The 21244-nt window shown below is 44.3% G+C and overlaps 1 protein-coding gene across 3 annotated transcripts; it reads right to left on the bottom strand.

Moving 5' to 3' along the window:
* Positions 1–492: 492 nt before the first annotated feature.
* LOC141145354 (RNA-binding protein 12B-like) lies at positions 493–20436 on the bottom strand. 3 transcript variants are annotated; one of them, XM_073631955.1, is made up of 2 exons: positions 20358–20436; positions 493–2936 (listed from the first exon to the last, which is right to left on the bottom strand). In XM_073631955.1, exon 2 carries the CDS (start codon positions 2909–2911, stop codon positions 1565–1567), a length of 1347 nt encoding a protein of 448 aa, XP_073488056.1. In that variant the 5' UTR covers positions 2912–2936; positions 20358–20436; the 3' UTR covers positions 493–1564. The 3 variants fall into 3 exon arrangements, with proteins under 3 accessions (XP_073488056.1, XP_073488055.1, XP_073488057.1); XM_073631954.1 differs by lacking the exon at positions 20358–20436 and adding an exon at positions 12506–12600; XM_073631956.1 differs by lacking the exon at positions 20358–20436 and adding an exon at positions 12492–12557.
* Positions 20437–21244: the final 808 nt, after the last annotated feature.

The following is a 21244-nucleotide window of genomic DNA, read 5'->3' as shown; positions in this document are numbered from 1 at the left end:
TTTGCAGGTGCTACAGCGCTAAAAAAGCGCCCTGAAACAGCCGATGCAGTCTCTCCAATGTGAAAGCCCCGAGGGCTTCCACACTCTAGCGGTGTGCTGGCAGAACGCTGGAAAAAAGTCCTGCTAGCAGCATCTTTGGAGCGGTGATGGAGCGCTGTATACACCGCTCCTAGACTGCTTCTGCCCACTGTGGGGCAGTGCGGCTATACCGCCGGCATAGCCATGCTGCAGCGGTGCTTTTAACCCTTTTTCGGCCACTAGCGGGGGTTAAAACCGCCCCGCTAGCGGCCGAATAGCGCCGCTAAAACTACGCTAAATATAGCGCCGCTTTACCGCCGCCCCTGCCCCAGTGCGAAAGGGGCCTTAGAGTTATCTTCAAGACTTCTAGATTAAACCTGAAGAATAATGATAATTTTCTAAGATTATGTCTAGATTTTTGATTTAGCCATTATTTTATACTTTGAGAAGGTTAAAATGTACACTCACTACCCATTCAAAAATTAGACATGTTTATTTCTTTGGAAAATATTAAAGGACATGCAAACATACAAAACTGTATCCATCAAATTAAAACCCAAATCATTTTTTTTCCTAGGTTTGGACAGAGTGGGAAACCTTTATGCCAGGGTTTTCCACTAATTTGATGCAATACTGGCTTTTCTATGCCAGGGTTTTACTGTTGCCTCATTCTCATTAGAGAGCTTTTCCCGTCATCTTGGCGACAAATGAAAACGTGTCATCCAGAAACCAAACCCTGACAAAGGTGCCAACAGTTCCCCCACTCTGCTCAAAACTTGGCTGAGATCAGGCTTTAGAACTCTTATTAGTACAAAAATTAAAAACAAAAAGTGAACAAGAAAATTAAAGCCAGCTCAGCCTTTTTAAAACAGAAAATTAGGATCATTCATATACTGCGTTTTCACATACTGAACAACCATAATATATTAATGGTGAAATACTATCATCTGCCATGCAGATGGAAATTTCTGCCACCTGCAGCAAAATTATTCTCTTGATTGGATGAAAATAAACTCCTAACACGAGTATCTAAAGCAATGATTCGCTCATTCACTAAACCCCATTTCCCAAGTTTGCTACAGGGCTTGATATATGTCTACCCTAAAGTGTGGATTCTTTTTATTCTAAATGTTTTGTAACTTGCGCCTTGACAACTCTTGCATCACTTGTTTTCTTGTTAACTTGGTTACAGTTAACAGTCCAGTCTGTCATTGATTTTTATTGGGCACTCTGCTACCCAATGACACTCAAGGCACAATATACACATTTAGTAAAATAAAAAAAATCCCCATGGTGAGCTGGGTACTCATAATTGCAGAGCTCTGCTTAACCTTACTTTGTTTAATCAGCAGTAAAGGACAAAATAAAACATATTCGCATATTTGCTGTACAAATAAAAAGTTCCCAATACTTTTTTTAGTTTTTTGCCATTGGTATGATACTGAATGTCCATCATTTTCACAGTTGTTTCAGTCTCTGCAAGCATGCCCTCATCACATATCCAGCAAAGATCTGAATACAGTCATTAACATGGCAAGCCCCAAGTCTATGAGGAATCACATGCAACATCAGGAGTGTCATCTGCAATGCTGACACATGCCTGCAACTCTTCTAGCTGGCATTCCTCCTTGCTGGTAGAAAAATCCAGACTGTCAAAAGAGGAAGATTCCCAATTATTAACACCAAATACTTTCAGTTGTTCCTCAGAAATGCATCTCAGCAGGATTTCAGTGCCTTGGAAGAGTTTATGATTTAAAGTTTCATCAGCAGCAGCAGCTTCCTCTTCACTTGAAAATCTAACCAATGCTTCACCAAGTCCATTCCTATTGTCGTCATACAACAGATAGATGTCTTCTTCATTTAAAGCAAATCCTGCAAAAAAGTTTATTATGTCATGTTTGGTTACATCAGCTGCAAAGTTTCTAAGATAGACACATGTCAGTTTGTCAGTTCGTCCCAAACTACTTGGACTAGGGGAGTCCTCCTCTGAAACAAAATCCTCCTCCGAAACTGGATCTTCTGTAATGTACATTTTTCTGCTTTCAACAAATTCCATCACTTTTTCCTTGGGTACAGGCAACACTCGAACAGGGCGCCCTTTAAGGATTGATTTATCTAAACCAAGGGCTCTTGTGTAATCATTGTCCGTTACAAACATTACAAAACAGTCTCGTGTCCTACAGCCATTTTTGTTATACACGAACGTGATCTGAGAATCATCAACAAGATTAAATAAAAACCTCCTTATGTGCCGTTTCTCAGCATGGCGACTAACATTCATTAGGTGTGCATAAAACTCATGGATATACAATGTATCATAGGGTGGTTCTGAACCTTTTCCCCTAGAATCAACTCTGCCACCAAATTTGATCCATTCTGCTTCGTCAGATTTCTTAATCGATATGACAGAAAAACACTTTTCATGCTTGTTTTTATTGGCACCTTCACCATTAGACAATGTGCAAAAGAGAGCTTCACATGCATGGCTACGGTTAGCTAATTTAACAAGAGCTTGGCCATTCCTTACTTTATTTTTAGTTAAAAAAATGACACTTTTGACAGAAATATATTTGAAAAACCTTTTCACATCAGAAAATGAAGCATCAAATGGCTGCAATGATATGCGTACATACCCAGGCTTTTCCACAGATCTTTTATGCTTTGCCTTGCTATCAAGAAAAACTTGAACACATGAATTCATTAGAGGTCTCCCTGACCTTTTGAGGGCAAAGCTTGCATCTTTAAAGTTTTTAAATTTAACAAATGCCTCGCCATTCACCCCACCAATAATAGTAACACCTCCAGATGGAATCTTCAGTCCATTAAAGAACCTTCGAATGTGAATGGAGTCTGCCAGTGGTGGAAGACCTTGTAATCGGACCTTTACTGACATTCTTTAGCCTCAAAAAATGCTTTTCCTGTTGGCATACAAAAAGGGCATATTTTTTAAGTCTGTCAAAACAAACCTTACATTAAAAGCTATAAGTACTTCACTACATTTACTAAATAAGTAACTAGCACTTTTTAGGAGGAGACCAGCAATAGCATCTGCCACATTTCTCTTGTGACAGATTACTTATAAAGTACTTTAACTCTTATGAAGAATGGTTAAAGATGAACTAAACTCTGGAAGCTGCTGACCACCAGTATTGCTGGTCTTTTATACAATTCTAAATTACTGTGTCACTTCACTGAGTCTTTGTGGAGGAAGCCATTTTGGTGGAGACAGGATTTTGCTTCCGCACATCAAAGTCTCCAGAAAAAACACCAGTGAGCAGCACAGTACTGTTCTCACAAAGTCTCACTCCAAATCTTTGGAAACTAGCAGCCAGAGACAACATTGCCTTAGATCTCACACTGAATTTATACAGCTATAAGGCTGTATGTACAGAAATTCATTATTTTTGTTTTGAACCCCCCCCCCCCCCGCCAAAAAAAGGCAGACAATCAACAGCTCTAAGGCTCCTTTCACAGAGGCGGACCAGATTAGACAATCCATTCCCCTCTATGGAGCGCTAGGTGTCAATGGCCGACATCCAATTTGATCCACTAAAAACAGGCGGATGGGGATTCCCAATCCATTTAGTGGATCGGATGGCTGTCGGGTGTGAACGGACAGCCAGTCCATTTACACCCGACCGCTGATAGAGGACAGCGGGCTGGTTCCACTTGGTACAAGCAAAGACAAGCCATCCACCTGCTCAGTGGGGATCAGCAGACAGATTCCGCTCCATGTGAAAGGGTTTTAAATGTTGCCCATTAAAAAAAAAAAAAAAAAAAAAAGAAGATTTGTGTTTTTTTTTTTTTTTCAGTAGAAGTTCAGTTCTACAATAGCTACCCACCACCAGCATACACCGTGACCATGATGTTCCCATGTACTTCATCACTGTTGTACACCTACATTTCCTGAATGCCTTAAAATTCAGGTTCAGGTTTCATACACTGACCCTTATATCACTATCGTATACATTAATAACATAGGGGGCAGTGGATAGTAACACAAAATGCAGCAGGAGACCAGGCATCCAACACACCCTGAAGTGTGTCCAATATAGAAGATTCTTTAGGCAGCGGCTTCACTTGAATATAGAGAAGATCAGCAGCATGAAGAGTGGCAAGTTTAGTCATTAAATTGAATGTAAACCCACTCTCATCCTTTCTAAACTACTGTTATAGTGGTTATCTATAAGGATGTACATGCCTCCTGCATGTATCCTTACATGTCAAATGTCTCCCCTCTGTCTGTTATGAGACCTGATCAGATTCTGTGGGTGGGTCTGTTGTCTGGAGCTCGGTGGGTGGAGTCGTGATGTCAGTAGACTCCTCGCCCACCTCTACACTTCCCTTGTCAACATGCATTTTCTCCTGTGTATTTCTTACACTGAACTTCTGCTATGATCTCTAACATCCAGTCAAAACCCAGAAAGGTGACCACATGACTTCAGCATGCCCAATCATGCTGAGGTGTGGAGCAGCCAATTCTGGGAGAGCTGGAGAAGAAAGGAGGAGGGGATCTGCAGTACACAGAATGTCTCTCATAGGTTTGGGCATGAGATATGTAAATCACCTGCAGGCCCGGCCTGGCCATAGGACAAACCGGGCACTTGCCCAGTGGGCTGGGGCCGCCAGTCCTTGCGGGGCCCAAGGCAGCTGGGTTGCTCTTTGAGCCTGCGCCACTCACCCGGCCTCTCCGCGGTCACCAGTTAAGCTCAGCCATCAACGCCAGGGGAACAGCAATGTGAACGTGAGTGCGGTCCCCACTGTAATCTGGATAGGAGCAGCAATGGGGGCAGCTGCATATAGAAGAAGCATTCTCTCCATCTTCTTCCTGCAGTCTCTGAATGCCGGCGAGAGGGAGAGAAGAGGCAGGCATTCCAAGACTGCAGGAAAAAGATGGAGAGAATGATTAGTTTATATGCAGCCGCCCCCACTGTTCCTCCTATCCTGCTTTTTTCTGCTGCCCTCCCTTGTGCTCTCCGTCTCCCCCTCATGCTCTCCACCCTCCCCAATGCTCTCCGCTGCCCCCCCCCGTGCTCTTGTCCCACCCCATGTTCTCAAGGTTCCTCCCTGTGCTCTCCACCCCCCATGCTCTTTCCTGGTCCCTCCTTGCCCCCACACCTCTGCCGGGTTCCCCCTCCCCTTTCCCGGGGGATCCATCAGGGTGGTAAGCGGGGAAGGGGCCGGTTAACATGTCATGGGCTGCTCAATCCAAAATGCCCGGGCCTGATCACCTTTCACTCACAGAAGATAAGAGGACTGCTCAGAGCTGGATTAACTCTTTGTGGCAAGACTGGGCACAGATGACATGAAATCCTATAATGTACAAGGTGCAAGCCTTAATTTAAAAAAAAAAAAAATAAAAAAAAAAATTTGGGGTTTACATCCACTTTAAAGAGGAGCTCCAGTCTCCCCTCTCCACAAATACTGTAGCTGCCAACTTCGGCTTCGGGTGCAGGCATCAGCATCTTCACTATGGGAAATCAGCAATGAAGCCTTGCGGCTTCACAGCCGGCTTCCATGCTGCGCTTTGGGATTGGTCCCACAGTCTTCCTGGACCTGTGAAGTGTCCCAGAACTCTGGGGGGAGGGAGAAGCCAAACTTCTGGTCTGATCGCCGCAGTGATCTGAACAGAAGTGGGGGAGCGGGTACCTGTCAAAATCAGGCACCCCCCAAAAAATAATGTGCCAAATGTAAAAGGAGGAAGGTGGGAGGAGGAAGAGCAAAACTTCCCCTTTTGGGTTAAGTTCTGCTTTAGCCCTGGTTCACATTGGTGCGATTTGGCATGTAATTAAACATGTAAAATCGCATGCCAAATCAGCGGCAATTGCACCGTCCTAATCAGCGCCACACTGATTTCCAAAAGTAGTTTCTGTACTATTTTTGGCGATTTTGGGATGCAATTTCCACTGACATCTGTGCAGAAACCCGCACAGATGTCTCTGAAATCATCCCCAAAATCGGGACTGACATGCGGGAATGAAATTTAATTCCCGCACTCAGTATGAACCTAGGCATAAGTAGGTTTTTTTTTTTTTTTTTTTTATATATATAAAATGTCTATTAGGTGACAACAGAAGTGCATTAAAGGTGGCATAAGAAATACAACCTGTGTCAGGTTTTGTATTGTACTTGTTGGGGAAAGCTCCGCTCACTTCCAGTCCAAGTGACAATGTTATCACCAGAATAAGATGTGGCTGGAAATCCCTCCAACAGAAACTTAACATCAAGAATAAACATTTTTCTTTAAAACAGATTGGGGAAGAGGTTAAAGCTCCATTTACACTTGTGAAACTTGTCATGGAACTTTGGACACAAAGTCACATGACAAGTTGCAGACCATTGTTTTCAATGGCACATGTTCAGTTCGGTGCGACTTAAAGTCACAGCGACTTTGAAAAGGTACCTACACTACTTTGATGCAACTTAATGCCAGAGAGTGTAAAATCGGATCAAAGTCGCACTGGAAATCATGCGACTTTGGAGTCGCGCAAGTGTGAATAGAGCCTAATGCCGCGTACACACAAGCGGACTTTCTGGCAGACTTGGTCCGGCGGACCGGACTCCGTTGGACAATTCGATCGTGTGTGGGCTCCAGCAGACTTTTTTTCCACAAAAGTCCGACGGACCTAGAAATAAAACATGTTGTTTCAAATCTTTCCGACAGTCTTGAGTCCTGTCGAAAAAATCTGCTTGTCTGTATGCTAGTCCAACGGACTAAAACCGACGCTAGGGCAGCTATTGGGTACTGGCTATCAACTTCCTTATTTTAGTCCGGTCGTACGTCATCATGTACGAATCCGTCAGACTTTGGAGTGATCGTGTGTGTCCAAGTCCGTTCGTTTATAAGTCCGGGGGGACGTACGCTGCAAAGTCCGTCGGAAAGTCCGCTCGTGTGTACGCGGCATAACACACTAGTCAGCTTTTTCAACTGTATAAGAGTTGAATAACTTCACATTTCTTCCTTGCGAGGGGAACCTTCTTCGTCATATGGCAACCAAAAATACTTACAGGGGATTATCTCCACTTTCTAAGATAAAGAGGAAAAAAAAAAAAAAATTCTGTAATAACCTTCGGAATGGTAAACAAAAAAAACTAGTAACACGCGTAAAAGCAACATATAACTTAGAACATCATTATGGGAGAATTCTGAACTCTGCTGGTAAGTTTAAGCTGCTCCTTCTTTTGAGCAGAAAGCAGTATTCAATAACAAGCTGGTATCTTTTTACTGGCTGTAACCGCAAGAGAGAATATAAAACTCAAAGTAATGGATATATTGCAATTTTGCTCTATTACATAAAGCAGCAACTCAAGCTGATAACCAGAAAACATTTAGTTTGGGTATACACAGGTCCAAACTGGATGAGGGTTGGAATCATCTATCAGACAGTTTTCTTGGTGGAAGCGAGTATGTTATAGTATGGTATTCAGGGCAGCCATCAGAAATTTTTGGGCCTCTTACACAGCTTTAGGCCTGCCTACCCCCCCCCCCCCCCCAGCCTTACCGCCAACATTCCCCAGGGCTTGCCTGCGGGCCATCCCACCGAATCCATACACCGGCCACCTCACCTGTACGCACTCAACCCCCCCCCCCTCAATCCTGTGTATTTGCCAGCCCCCCTCACACCTGTATATATGTCAGCCCCACTCCCCCCCCCCCCCCACACACCTGTATATATGTCAGCCCCACTCCCCCCCCCCCCCCACACACACACACCTGTATATATGTCAGCCCCCCCACACACATATATATTATCCCCACACATACACAACTCTGTAAACACACAAGTCTCTGGCCCCTCCCTATACACAAACAGCCCCCCTCCCTTTCCTTCACAGCCCCTACTTGTAAAGGAAAATCTTCCTACATGGTCCCAGCTCGTTTTCACAAAGCTGACACGTTGCTGACACAGAGAAGCACAGTACAGGCAGCTCACATGAGGGGTGCACATAGTTGCTAGAGGCGGCAGTAAAGAGCTCGATGTCTGAGCTCAATGACGCAGAGAGCAGCAGAAGCTGCAAGATCGTTTCTATCTAGCACAACACGGCTCCCCTTCACCCGTCCTGCCTTCTTCTGGCCCGGGCAGGCCCCTCGGGGCCCCTTACAGTTGTATCTGCTGTAAAACCCCTGATGGAGGCCCTGATGGTATTGGGGGCAACACTTTGTCCAGCCAAGGTCACTGCGGGTAATTGGTGGCTGTGTGAATAGGAACATTAAAAAACAAAAAAAAGTTGAAGAAAAAAAAAAAAGCCAAAGCCTAAGTAGAAAAGCCTGTCCCCTGCCAGCATGCTATGGAGAAGGTCCTTGCTCTTGCTCTGTGTCTGAAAGTAGAGATCCAACGAGCCCCCTACTGAGTCAGAGCACTCCAATTAGTGGGAAACATAAGCTTTGATGACTGGAGAGCTACGACTAAGCAGGTGGTGTGTTGGACATCAGCAATGAGATCACTGCTACTCTATAGAAATAGAGTCCCATTCTGCAGCTACTGGCAGGGAACAGGATTTTCTATTCAGGTTGTGGCTGCTTTAGCAAGAAAATCAGACAGCAAGACATAGTACACCTTTTTGTTTTGATGCACCTGAAATATATTAAGCAGATTTAAACTGAAGGTTCAATTGGCCTTTAAGACCCCATTCACACAGGGGCAACACGACTTGCAGGTCGCCTCAGCGAGGCGACCTGCAAACGACTGCCCGGGCGACTTGCAAAACGACTTCTGTATAGAAGTCTATGCAAGTCGCCCCAAGTCGCCCCCGAAGTCGTACAGGAACCTTTTTCTAAGTCGGAGCGACTTGCGTCGCTCCCCTTAGAACGGTTCCATAGCACAGAACGGGAGGCGACTTGTCAGGCGACTGCCCGGGCGACTTGCAAAACGACTTCTGTATAGAAGTCTATGCAAGTCGCCCCCGAAGTCGTACAGGAACCTTTTTCTAAGTCGGAGCGACTTGCGTCGCTCCCCTTAGAACGGTTCCATAGCACAGAACGGGAGGCGACTTGTCAGGCGACTGTGTGAATGGGCTCTAAGGGTTTTGTACACAGGGATTGTTTTCCAATTTGAAGTGCACATAAAATGCAGGTCAGCAGAATCCCATTTACTTCCATGGTGTAACAAGGAGGACAGATCTAAGGTTATTGGACCCACTTTTATTTTCTTTGGATGCAGATCATACTGAGCTGCAAAGTAGTCAAACACTGCCTTTCACATACAAAAGTCAATGTTTGATGTACATGATCACTGACAACTGCGAGTAAAGGTCAATGGCTATATGCGATTTTACATTTTTACACTATTTTTACACCTACAAAGCATGCCTGACAGCGCCACTGACAAGGAGTATGTACTTTAGCAGACACATCAAGGTACACACAACTGGTCACATTCCCTGCCCAGGCTGCTGCTAACAGTGATGACCATAGTAAAGGTGGGTGCACAAGGGCAATTTCTGGCAGTGCAGCTGCGTTTCTAAAATAATTAAAAAGTGACCGATTAGTGAATACTACAAGCTATATTACATAATAATTCCCTGTTGTACTGATTGATCTGTACAATATGTGTTTTACAAGCTTACCCCATTCATCTGAATAGACCGCAATGTATGAAAGACATTGGGGTTGATTTACTAAAGGCAAATCCACTTTGCACTACAAGTGCACTTGGAAGTGCAGACACTGTAGATCTGAGGGGGAACATGGAAAGAAAATAAAAAACAGCATTTTTGCTTGTATACGATCGGATGATAAAATCAGCAGAGCTTCCCCTCAGATTTACAGCGAGTGCACTTGTAGTGCAGATTGGATTTGCCTTTAGTAAATCAACCCCATCGTATGCCAGACTAGTCCTAAAGGATAAGTGCACCATGGGAGTATGTTACAGCTGTATTTGAGCCGTATCATGCTCCAAGCCCCCTCCCTCCCCCAATGACAGCCAAAACAAGACAACTACAAGTCCTCTTTGTCACCGCAGATAACTTGCAGGTCTCAATAAACCGATATGGCACCAATAAGCGCCCTCAAAGTATTCACAAGTCCTGCAGTTTTCGAACAGACAGCCCCTATAACAGGTACGGGCAGAAAGCTGTAGGGCTTGTCTGCAGGAGACTGACATTGCACCTGTGATCCACACAACACCAATGCTTTGCAGGCACCTTGGGGAAAAAATTTTACGGCAAAAATGTGCATGTATTATTTTTACCTAAAAGGCAAACATCCTTTAGGCTGGGTTCACACCTATCTAAATTGGATGCAGGTTTCTCTGCATCCAATTCGCATGGTAGGAGATTGTGACTGGCTCTCTATGGAGCCGGTTCACATAACTCTGCTGCGCCTCAGGTGTGAATTTGCACAGGAATCCTGTGCGTCATTTGGGCTGAAAGCGGACTTGAAATGGTGAACGGGGATGCACCGGACCCCTGCTGTGAGCCGCATGTGGCAATAGTGTAAACTCAGCCTTAGACCCCTTTCACACTCACAGCGCGGCCGCGTTAGCGCTAAAGCGCGGCTAGTTTTAGCGTCGCTTTACTGACATTTTTCAGCCGCTAGCGGGGTGCTTTTAGCCACCGCTAGCAGCCAAAGAATGGGTTAAATGCGCCCAAAAAGCGCCGCTGCCAATGCGCTTTGGCAGCAGTGCCCATTGATTTCAATGGGCAGGGGCAGTGGAGGAGCGGTGTATACACCGCTACAAAGATGCTGCTTGCAGGACTTTTTCTAACATCCTGCAAGCGCACCGCTCCAGTGTGAAAGCGCTCGGGCTTTCACACTGGGGCTGCAGGGGGAGGCATTTTTCAGGCACTATTTTTAGCACCTGAAAAACACCTCCAGTGTGAAAGGGGTCTTAAAGCGGGGCTCAAAATTTCAAGTCCTGAGCTACTAGTCCCTAATTTGGCCCCTAAACACGCCCTTGTAAATGATCTTAATGAAATGACACGGTTAAATGTTTTAAGCAGAAGTTACAAAAATAAATATTAACAACTTCAACAATATTAACATAAAGCATATCAGTGCCCATCAGTACAGTCTAATCAGTGCAGCAGGGATGACAGGGAGTATTGCTGGCCAGATCACACAGAGGGGGAATCACCCACTGTGACACAGCTTGTATATGAAACGCTATCCGCCACTGTGAAAATCCCACCTCTTGGACCGGCATTGGACCAGTGTGCGGTCTATCATAGGAGTCGGTCCAAGAGGCGGGACACTGACAGCAGCCAGTGTTTCATATGCAAGCTCTGCCACAGCAGGAGAAAGTGGCTTTGTGTGATCCGGCCTGCATCCCCCCGACAGTTTTCTGGCTGATCGCTTCTGGCAGAAGTGGTGCAGCTTTTTTACAGTGTATCAGATGCCCTGTAAAAAAAAAAAAAAAAAAAAAAAGTCTGCACCACTTCTGCCAGAAGCGATCAGCCAGGAAACTGTCCGCCCCTGATCCACACTCACCTCCAACTTAGTTCCACTCGCCAAATGTGAGCAGAAATTTTGAGGGCTGCTTTAAAGTAGAACTAAAGGCAAAACTTTTTTTTTTTTTTTTTTATAAACAGAGCAGAGAGAAATTACATCAGTTGGGTTTTTATTGCTGTCTGGGGACTCCCATTAGGGAGATTCACCCTACTTGTCCTGTTACCACTGAGAACCCCAACCTTTGTGTTGTCACCAGAAGATAAATGGAGGAGAAACCTTCCAATGGGGGGGCACTAGTCCTGAGAGTTCCCTCACTTTGGAAGAATTTCGCTTCCGGTTTAAGCTATGGGACAAGCGAGGTCTCCCCAATGGGGCACAAAAAAAAAAAAAAAAAGGGGTCTTTAGTTTTACTTTAAAGTATTGGCCCGTACACACAATCTGATATCGGACGAAAAATACCGCTTTCGATCGTATGATAATCGGATCGTTAGTGCAGAGCTTTCGAGAGCAAAATTTTTCCTTGTACGATACAAGATCGTACGATTTTTGTTTAGTCAGTACAGTTGTCGCCCGAAAATACAATACAAATACACTACAATACAGGACATCACTTCTGATTTTTTTTTTTTCATACGAGAATTTTTGTGACATTAGTAACCAATTCTACTTGTGACTAGTAAGCGCAAAAAGTCAGACGATCTGTCGTCCGATTTTCAGAGAGGCATAAGTCGCAGATTGTTCTCTGCGATGCGGCGTGGCGCAATGCACATCTTTCAGGGTAATACTGCAGTGGACGAGTGTGTACGACCAGCAGCTGGTGAGTGGACCTCTCATTGGCTTATCCCATACTGGAGACATTCTGCAAGAAGACACCACACTGTGTGCAATGCATCAATAAAAGCAAAAAAATACAGAAACCCCTGAGACCTGCACCCATTCAGACACACCCCTCCCCCTTCCCAGCACTAAGCCCCAACCCTCTCCTGCTGCACCGCCCCTCCCCTCTGAACATAAAGCATGACCCAGACAGTATTTCCTATATGGGTGCCATTAAAGTGCTGTGACGGAGCAAATGACGAACAACCTCAGTCACATTACCGGGAATATACAGACGGCGCAGCTCCGAACTACACTGCGAACACAACCAACTCAGTAATGGCGCCGCCGGGAGGCGTGGTGCCTAGTACGCATGCGTCACAAGCAGGTTTGACAATCCAGCCTCCTCCTAGACTGAACGTACGTACGAGCGTAATCCCGCTATTCGCGACTTGTGCTGCGCATGCCTACTGCTAGTTCCCTGTCGTTTAATGTAATATGTATCTTAGAGGTCTGTGATGACAGCTATCGTGTATCCGCCCTTAAAACTGCTTTTAAATGGTCCATTGTTAGCATATATTAATGCTAAGGGTACACTGCTTTTTAAAACGAGGTGTAATTGGGGAAATTGGTGCTGACTGCGCAATTTATTAGTGTTTACAACCTGGACAAAGTCTGCAACTGATAATGAAAAGGGAGGAGGGGCGAGCCACTTAGAGAGGACTCCCCCCCCCCCCCTCATATGAAGGCGATACAATTCACCCTGGTTTACAGGCGTAAACTGGCGGCTGGTGCTGAAAATTTTTGGGAGGGCGCAAACTGAAAAATACTGAAACAAAAACATCAAATGCAGCCTCACTGTGCCACCATATGCAGCCAATGTACCCATCATATGCAGCTAACTGTGCCCATCATATGCAGCCAATGTGCCCATCATATGCAGCTAACTGTGCCCATCATATGCAGCCACTGTGTGCCCATCATATGCAGCCAACTGTGCCCATCATATGCAGCCACTGTGTGCCCATCATATGCAGCCAACTGTGCCCATCATATGCAGCCACTGTGTGCCCATCATATGCAGCCAACTGTGCCCAGCAAATGCAGCCACCTGTCCCTATCATATGCAGTCAACTGTGCCCAGCAAACCCGCCCGCTGTCTGATCGGCACTTACCCCATCGTGGTGGCGGGTCAGGCAGCGGGTGACGGCGGCAAGCTGTGGGATGGGTAGCGCAGGTCAGGCGACAACTCCCGCGCCTCCTGATTAGCGGAGAGACGGTTCAGTGTTACAAAAGCAAATATTCATTTGCTTTCCTAAAACACCTGGGTGGACTGCGAGCGCAATGCTCTGCGCTCCAAGTCCACCTTTTTTGAAGCCTATTAGAGCCCATGGCTCTAATCAGGTGCTTAAAAAAAATCACTGCTCTAATTCAGGCGCCCGGCGTCCGAAAAGGGGCCATGGATAGATTCATGCAATGCATGAATCTATCCATTCTACATAGAGGGGGTGGCGCCGATGCGCCCTTAATGGACAGGCCGCCCCTGGGTGTAAGTAGGTGCTTGGGGTTTTCTACACAGTCATTCATCCACCCCTCTCCCCATTTACATACCTCCCAACTTTTTGAGATGGGAACGAGGGACACTTATTAGCAAATGTACGTAGGTATAGGACACACCCTTTAAAGGGGAATTATACAAAAAAAAAAAAAAAAGATTTGCTAGACCCAAATGTGCTTTTTTTTTTTACCACTATTATACCTTTATATTGGATTTTTACATTTACAATTGCAATAATTTAGAAATTGGATGAAAGGTTTAGCACCTGGGAAATTGGTTATGCAAATTGGCTATGCTCATGTGCTAACACATTCTGCATGCCATTTCCAAGCCTGAGCAATTGGGGAGGGTTGAGGAAAGACCTGGTGACCCACTTCATAAAAAAAAAAAAAAATCACCAAGCAAATCCAGTGAAAAATGGCTTCAAAAACATCAGACATGGTACCTAAAGAGCTGATCCACTGAATTGCTGAAAGTTTGATATCATTGAAATTATTGAATTTAAACTGGTATTAAACCCAAAACCAAAAAATGTAATGTTTTTGAGCTTAGATGTGGTGGCTGCATTCGTTTCTTTTTTTTTTTTGTCTTTTTCCACTCTGTTTTCAGCAGGTGATCTGGCCAGTAACACACCTCCTGGATGAAGGGATACAGGGGGTCACCTTTGGGCAGCAACATTGTTAGTCTGGGTGGGGTGGAGTGTTAGATGTGCGTGTAGGTTTAGATACACTAACAAATTGAATCCAGACTTCAGCTAACGCTTTATTATAAGCAGTTACAGCAAAATTTTTTAATTTCCTTTTAGGATAAAGGTTTTACATTAATAAATAAAAGCTGATCATGATAAGCATCCCTGCCAGTGTTAAATGGTTTGTCATGTCTCTGATACAATCTGTATGAGAGCTTGTTCTTTTGAAAAACAACAAACTTACTGGCTGAAAGCCTGAAAAAAGAAAATGAATGCAGTCATCACATCTAAGAATTGGTAAGCTGCAGTATAATAATTGTTTGCTTTTGGTTTTAATACTGCTTTATGTTCATATTTTTTAAAAAAGTATGTATGTATATATATATATATATATATATATATATATATATATATATATATATATATATATATATATATATATATATATATATTTATATTATTTTTCAAAAAAAATAAAAAGTCCATTACTTCTTTTCACAGGAGTCTCCAAAAGATTGCACCCACATTCAGTAGATTACAGGTTCAATGCCAGGCTTCTGCAAACTTTTCCTCCAGCTCCTTGCATGTACCTCTGTACAGGCTTTCAGATTCAGAGTTGGAGGAAGCGTCAATGGATTATACAATCCAATCACTTCGGTAGCAGATGGGACTGATTTCAAATCTTACAGCTGCTGTTGCTTACAGGATGTTCCTAGCCACATTAAAAGAGAAGTATGGATCTTACTTGCCTAGGTGGATGTCTCCCCCTAATTCTAACACTGAGAACCGAGCAATCAAACACCGCTGATCGATCGGTTCTCACAGCTCCCTGAGCAGAGAGCTAGTGACTGTCAGGTGAAAACTGGTCACGGGAGTGCAGAACGCACTCCACTCCTATTATCCACAAGAGAAGTATAGCCAAATGAGCTTTGGCTGTACTTCTTTAACTTTCCATCATAGGTGTTTTTTTGTTTTAGCCACAACTGTTGGATTAACATTGAAATTGTATATCTCCATATATTTGTATATCCAATGCTTTGGATGATATTTTCTTTGTTTTTTTTTTCTCTTGGTCTTTTGGATCTAGAGTCCACACAGGTTTTTTTCCTGCTCCTCCCAGTTGTCTTTATTGCATTCATCTGGGGTTTTCCTTGTATCGGAGGAAGGTGGTATAAAACAACAATGTATGTTCAGTGTTAGGCCCCTTTTACATGGGCTGTCCGATCAGGTCCACCTGTCAGTTTTTCAGGCGGACCTGATTGGACCCTGCATTGTCCTCTGTGAAGCAGCGGATGTCAGCAGACACATGTTCACTGACACCCACCGTCATCCGATCCTATCCGCCAAAAACAGACGAATGGTGGTCCTATTTTGCATCCATCCAGCTCCATCCGATTGCCCCATAGAGGAGAGCAGGCTGTGTCCACTCTGCATAGTGAAGCAGAAAAGGACCTGTCATCCGCCTGCTCAGCGGGGATTAGCGGAAAGATCCCCTGCCAGTGGCGGAAGTATAGGGGTCGCTGAGGTCGCCATGGCGACCGGGCCCCATGCTGGCCCCCGTATACCTCGATAGGAGGAGCGACAAGGGCGGCTGAGACCGAGCTCCCTGATCCTTAGCTGAACTGTATTCGGCACTGTGCAGGGAGCTCGTCACACTGATTTGACCTAAAGTGAAAGCACAGTGTGTTCTGTGCTCTTTGTCTCCCCCTAAAGTGCAGTACCATGCAGGAAGAGGTAAGGTAAAGCACTGTCATTTTTTTAAAAGGCTTTCTGTATATACAGTATCTCACAAAAGTGAGTACACCCCTCACATTTTTGTAAATATTTTATTATATCTTTTCATGTGACAACACTGAAGAAATGAAACTTTGCTACAATGTAAAGTAGTGAGTGTACAGCTTGTATAACCGTGTAAATTTGCTGTCCCCTCAAAATAACTCAACACACAGCCATTAATGTCTAAACCACTGGCAACAAAATTGAGTACACCCCTAAGTGAAAATGTCCAAATTGGGCCCAATTAGCCATTTTCCCTCCCCCGGTGTCATGTGACTCATTAGTGTTACAAGGTCTCAAGTGTGAATGGGGAGCAGGTGTGTTAAATTTGGTGTTGTCGCTCTCACTCATACTGGTCACTGGAAGTTCAACATGGCACCTCATGGCAAAGAACTCTCTGAGAATCTGAAAAAAAAAAATTGTTGCTCTACATAAAGATGGCCTAGACTATAAGAAGATTGTCAAGACCCTGAAACTGAGCTGCAGCACAGTGGCCAAGACCATACAGCGGTTTAACAGGACAGGTTCCACTCAGAACAGGCCTCGCAATGGTCGACCAATGAAGTTGAGTGCACATGTTCAGGGTCATATGCAGAGGTTGTCTTTGGGAAATAGGTATGAGTGCTGCCAGCATTGCTGCAGACGTTGAAGGGGTGGGGGTTCAGCCTGTCAGTGCTCACCATATGCCGCACACTGAATCAAACTGGTCTGCATGGCTGTCATCCCAGAAGGAAGCCTCTTCTAAAGATGATGCACAAGAAAGCAAGCAAACAGTTTGCTGAAGACAACCAGACTAAGGACACGGATTACTGGAACCATGTCCTGTGGTCTAATGAGACCAAGATAAACTTATTTGGTTCAGATGATGTCAAGCGTGTGTGGCAACAACCAGGTGAGGAGTACAAAGACAAGTGTGCCTGGCCTACAATCAAACATGGTGGTTGGAATGTCATGGTCTGGGGCTGCATGAGTGCTTCCGGCACTGGGGAGCTACAGTTCATTGAGGGAACCATGAATGCCAATATGTACTGTGACATACTGAAGCAGAGCATGATCCTCTCCCTTCAGAGACTGGGCCGCAGGACAGTATTCCAACATGATAACAACCCCAAACACACTTCCAAGACAACCACTGCCTTTCTAAAGAAGCTGAAGATAAAGGTGATGGACTGGCCAAGTATGTCTCCAGACTTAAACCCTATTGAGCATCTGTGGGGCATCCTCAAAAAGAAGGTGGAGGAGTGCAAGGTCTCTAACATTCACCAGCTCCGTGATGTTGTCATGGAGGACTGGAAGAGGACTCCAGTGGCAACCTGTGAAGCTCTGGTGAACTCCATGCCCAAGAGGGTTAAGGTAGTGCTGGAAAATAATGGTGGACACACAAAATATTGACATCCAAATGTCCAAATTAGACCCAATTTGGACATTTTCACTTAGGGGTGTACTCACTTTTGTTGCCAACGGTTTAGACATTAATGGCTGTGTGTTGAGTTATTTTGAGGGGACAGCAAATTTACACTGATATACAAGCTGTACACTCACTACTTTACATTGTAGCAAAGTGTAATTTCTTTAATGTTGTCACATGAAAAGATATAATAAAATATTTACAAAAATGTGAGGGGTGTACTCACTATTGTGGGATGAAGTAATGTATGTATGTTTTATGTATGTGTGTGTGTGTGCATGTATGTATGTAGGTGTGTGTACATATGTGCATATATATATATATATATATATAAAATGTGTATTTATATGTGTGCGTGTGTGTATATACAGTGGGGACGGAAAGTATTCAGACCCCCTTAAATTTTTCACTCTTTGTTATATTGCAGCCATTTGCTAAAATGATTTATGTTCATTTTTTTTCCTCATTAATGTACACACAGCACCCCATATTGACAGAAAAACACAGGATTGCTGACATTTTTGCAGATTTATTAAAAAAGAAAAACTGAAATATCACATGGTCCTAAGTATTCAGACCCTTTGCTGTGACATTCATATATTTAACTCAGGTGCTGTCCATTTCTTCTGATCATCCTTGAGATGGTTCTACACCTTCATTTGAGTCCAGCTGTGTTTGAATATACTGATTGGACTTGATTAGGAAAGCCACACACCTGTCTATATAAGACCTTACAGCTCACAGTGCATGTCAGAGCAAATGAGAATCATGAGGTCAAAGGAACTGCCTGAAGAGCTCAGAGGCAGAATTGTGGCAAGGCACAGATCTGGCCAAGGTTACAAAAAAATTTCTGCTGCACTTAAGGTTCCTAAGAGCACAGTGGCATCCATAATTCTTAAATAGAAGTTTGGAACGACCAGAACCCTTCCTAGAGCTGGCTGTCCGGCCAAACTGAGCTATCGGGGGAGAAGAGCCTTGGTGAGAGAGGTAAAGAAGAACCCAAAGATCACTGTGGCTGAGCTCCAGAGATGCAGTCGGGAGATGGGAGAAAGTTGTAGAAAGTCAACCATCACTGCAGCCCTCCACCAGTCGGGGCTTTATGGCAGAGTGGCCCGACGGAAGCCTCTCCTCAGTGCAAGACACATGAAAGCCTGCATGGGGTTGGCTAAAAAACACCTGAAGGACTCCAAGATGGTGAGAAATAAGATTCTTTGGTCTGATGAGACCAAGATAGAACTTTTTGGCCTATGTGTGGAGAAAACCAGGCACTGCTCATCACCTGTCCAATACAGTCCCAACAGTGAAGCATGGTGGTGACAGCATCATGCTGTGGGGGTGTTTTTCAGCTGCAGGGAGAGGACGACTGGTTGCAATCGAGCGAAAGATGAATGCGGCCAAGTACAGGGATATCCTGGATGAAAACCTTCTTCAGAGTGCTCAGGAACTCAGACAGGGCCGAAGGTTTACCTTCCAACAAGACAATGACCTTAAGCACAGAGCAGAAATAATGAGGGAGTGGCTTCACAACAACTCCGTGACTGTTCTTGCATGGCCCAGCCAGAGCCCTGACTTAAACCCAATTGAGCATCTCAGGAGAGACCTAAAAATGGCTGCCCACCAACGTTTACCATCCAACCTGACAGAACTGGAGAGGATCTGCAAGGAGGCATGGCAGAGGATCCTCAAATCCAGGTGTGAAAAACTTGTTGCATCTTTCCCAAAAAGACTCATGGCTGTATTAGATCAAAAGGGTCTGAATACTTAGGACCATGTGATATTTCAGTTTATCTTTTTTTAATAAATCTGCAAAAATGTCAACAATTCTGTGTTTTTCTGACAATATGGGGTGCTGTGTGTACACTAATGAGGAAAAAATATGAACTTAAATGATTTTAGCAAATGGCTGCAATATAACAAAGAGTGAAAAATTTAAGGGGGTCTGAATACTTTCCGTCCCCACTGTGTGTATATATATATATATATATATATATATATATTTATATATATATACACACACAGTATATGTGTGTGTGTGTGTTTACATGTATGTATGCACATTTTATGTATGCGTGTTTAATCCTGAACCCCTTTATCTGTACAATCAGAACTGATTTTTTTTTTCTTGCTTGTTCAAAGTACCAGCAAAAAAAGTTCCTCTGAAAAGCTATCCATGCTCAGATCACTTTTCAGAGGCATTTGACAGCTGGTAAAGAGGCAATATGTTGCCTCCTGACCGCCTGTTTTAACCCCTTAAATACATCATCACTATGCTGCAACTGCATGCAATGCACACAGTTGCGGACTGGTTGCAGTACAGCCCCATTCACCTAGGGGTATACTTCAAGGGTGCCCTGACTGGAAAAAGATTGACCAATCGCTCCATTTTCCTCCTGCAGCCACTGAATGCCTGCGGGAAGGAGAGGAGGAGAAGCAGGGGGAAATGGAAAAATTGGTTCCTTTATATGTAGCCACCCACTTGCGAACGGGCCCTGTTGTTCCGCCACCGGGTTCAGAGGAAAGGGCCCTGTCCGGGGGGCCCTTCATGGTTTCTTGCATCGGGGCCCTGAAGATTCTAGTTACGCCACTGTCCCCTGCTGAGCAAGCGGATTCCACATAGGGGAGGCGCCTATGTGAAAAGGGCCTTAACTTAGTTTGACTAAGGCCTGATAGCTAAAATACATTATTGTATTCATGTGGTACTTACCGTCTGTGTAGCAAATAAACTTCACCACATTTGGATGATGCCGAGTTGCTGGCTGGATCTTACTACCGGAAGTTGTCAATGCTATGTGATTGGGAGTCACTATCAGCCTGGACACCGGTTTTTCCAGTTCTAGTAAGGACCTTGGTCTTTGCTTACTTGTTTTTGTGCAGTGCAGAGGGGAGGGGGAGAAGAGGAGCTTGGGGGGGTTGCTTAGCAACATGTTACAAGCTAAATACAGGTGTCACATGTTACTAAAGATGAAGTTAGAATTTAAAGGATAGGTTCACTTATGTGAAAAAAAATAATAAATGCACATTTTTTGGAGGTAAAAAATGTGCATTTATTATTTTTGTTATTAGGAGCAGATAATTGCACCTGCTATCAGAAGATCACAGGTGCAATCTCTGGCTCCTGTAGACTGTCAGTGTAGCTGTCTGCCCGTACTTTGTATGGACAGGCAGTTACTGAATGACAGGAATCAACAATGAACTACCCAGAGTGCTTATCAGCTTCCTGGTAATTCATTGAGCACTACAAGCCATTAGCTACAATGGATGATGGTAGTTGTAGTTCTCCCATTCACAGAACTCTGTGAATGAATGACATGGCCGGATGGGCGAGGAAGTGCGAGGAAGTGCAGGGGCTGCTGCATCACTAACATGTTACACAACCTGGATATGTCTGTAACATGTTAGGAAAGGTGAACTTATCCTTTAACTACAGTTCTGCTTTAATGAACATAACGGTCTATATTAGTACCAGAGGCCTCAATACTTTAGAGCGGTATGAAACCCAAAAACAAAAATGTGTTAGGCTGTGCTTATATATATATTTTTTTCTTTTATGCATTCTCCTTAGTTTTCACCTGGTGATCCAACCAGCAAGTC

Source organism: Aquarana catesbeiana, linkage group LG05 (assembly GCF_042186555.1).
Source record: "Aquarana catesbeiana isolate 2022-GZ linkage group LG05, ASM4218655v1, whole genome shotgun sequence".
NCBI lineage: Eukaryota > Metazoa > Chordata > Amphibia > Anura > Ranidae > Aquarana > Aquarana catesbeiana.
Note: the sequence above shows the minus strand (reverse complement) of the source record. Positions and strands in the feature narration are given on the sequence as shown.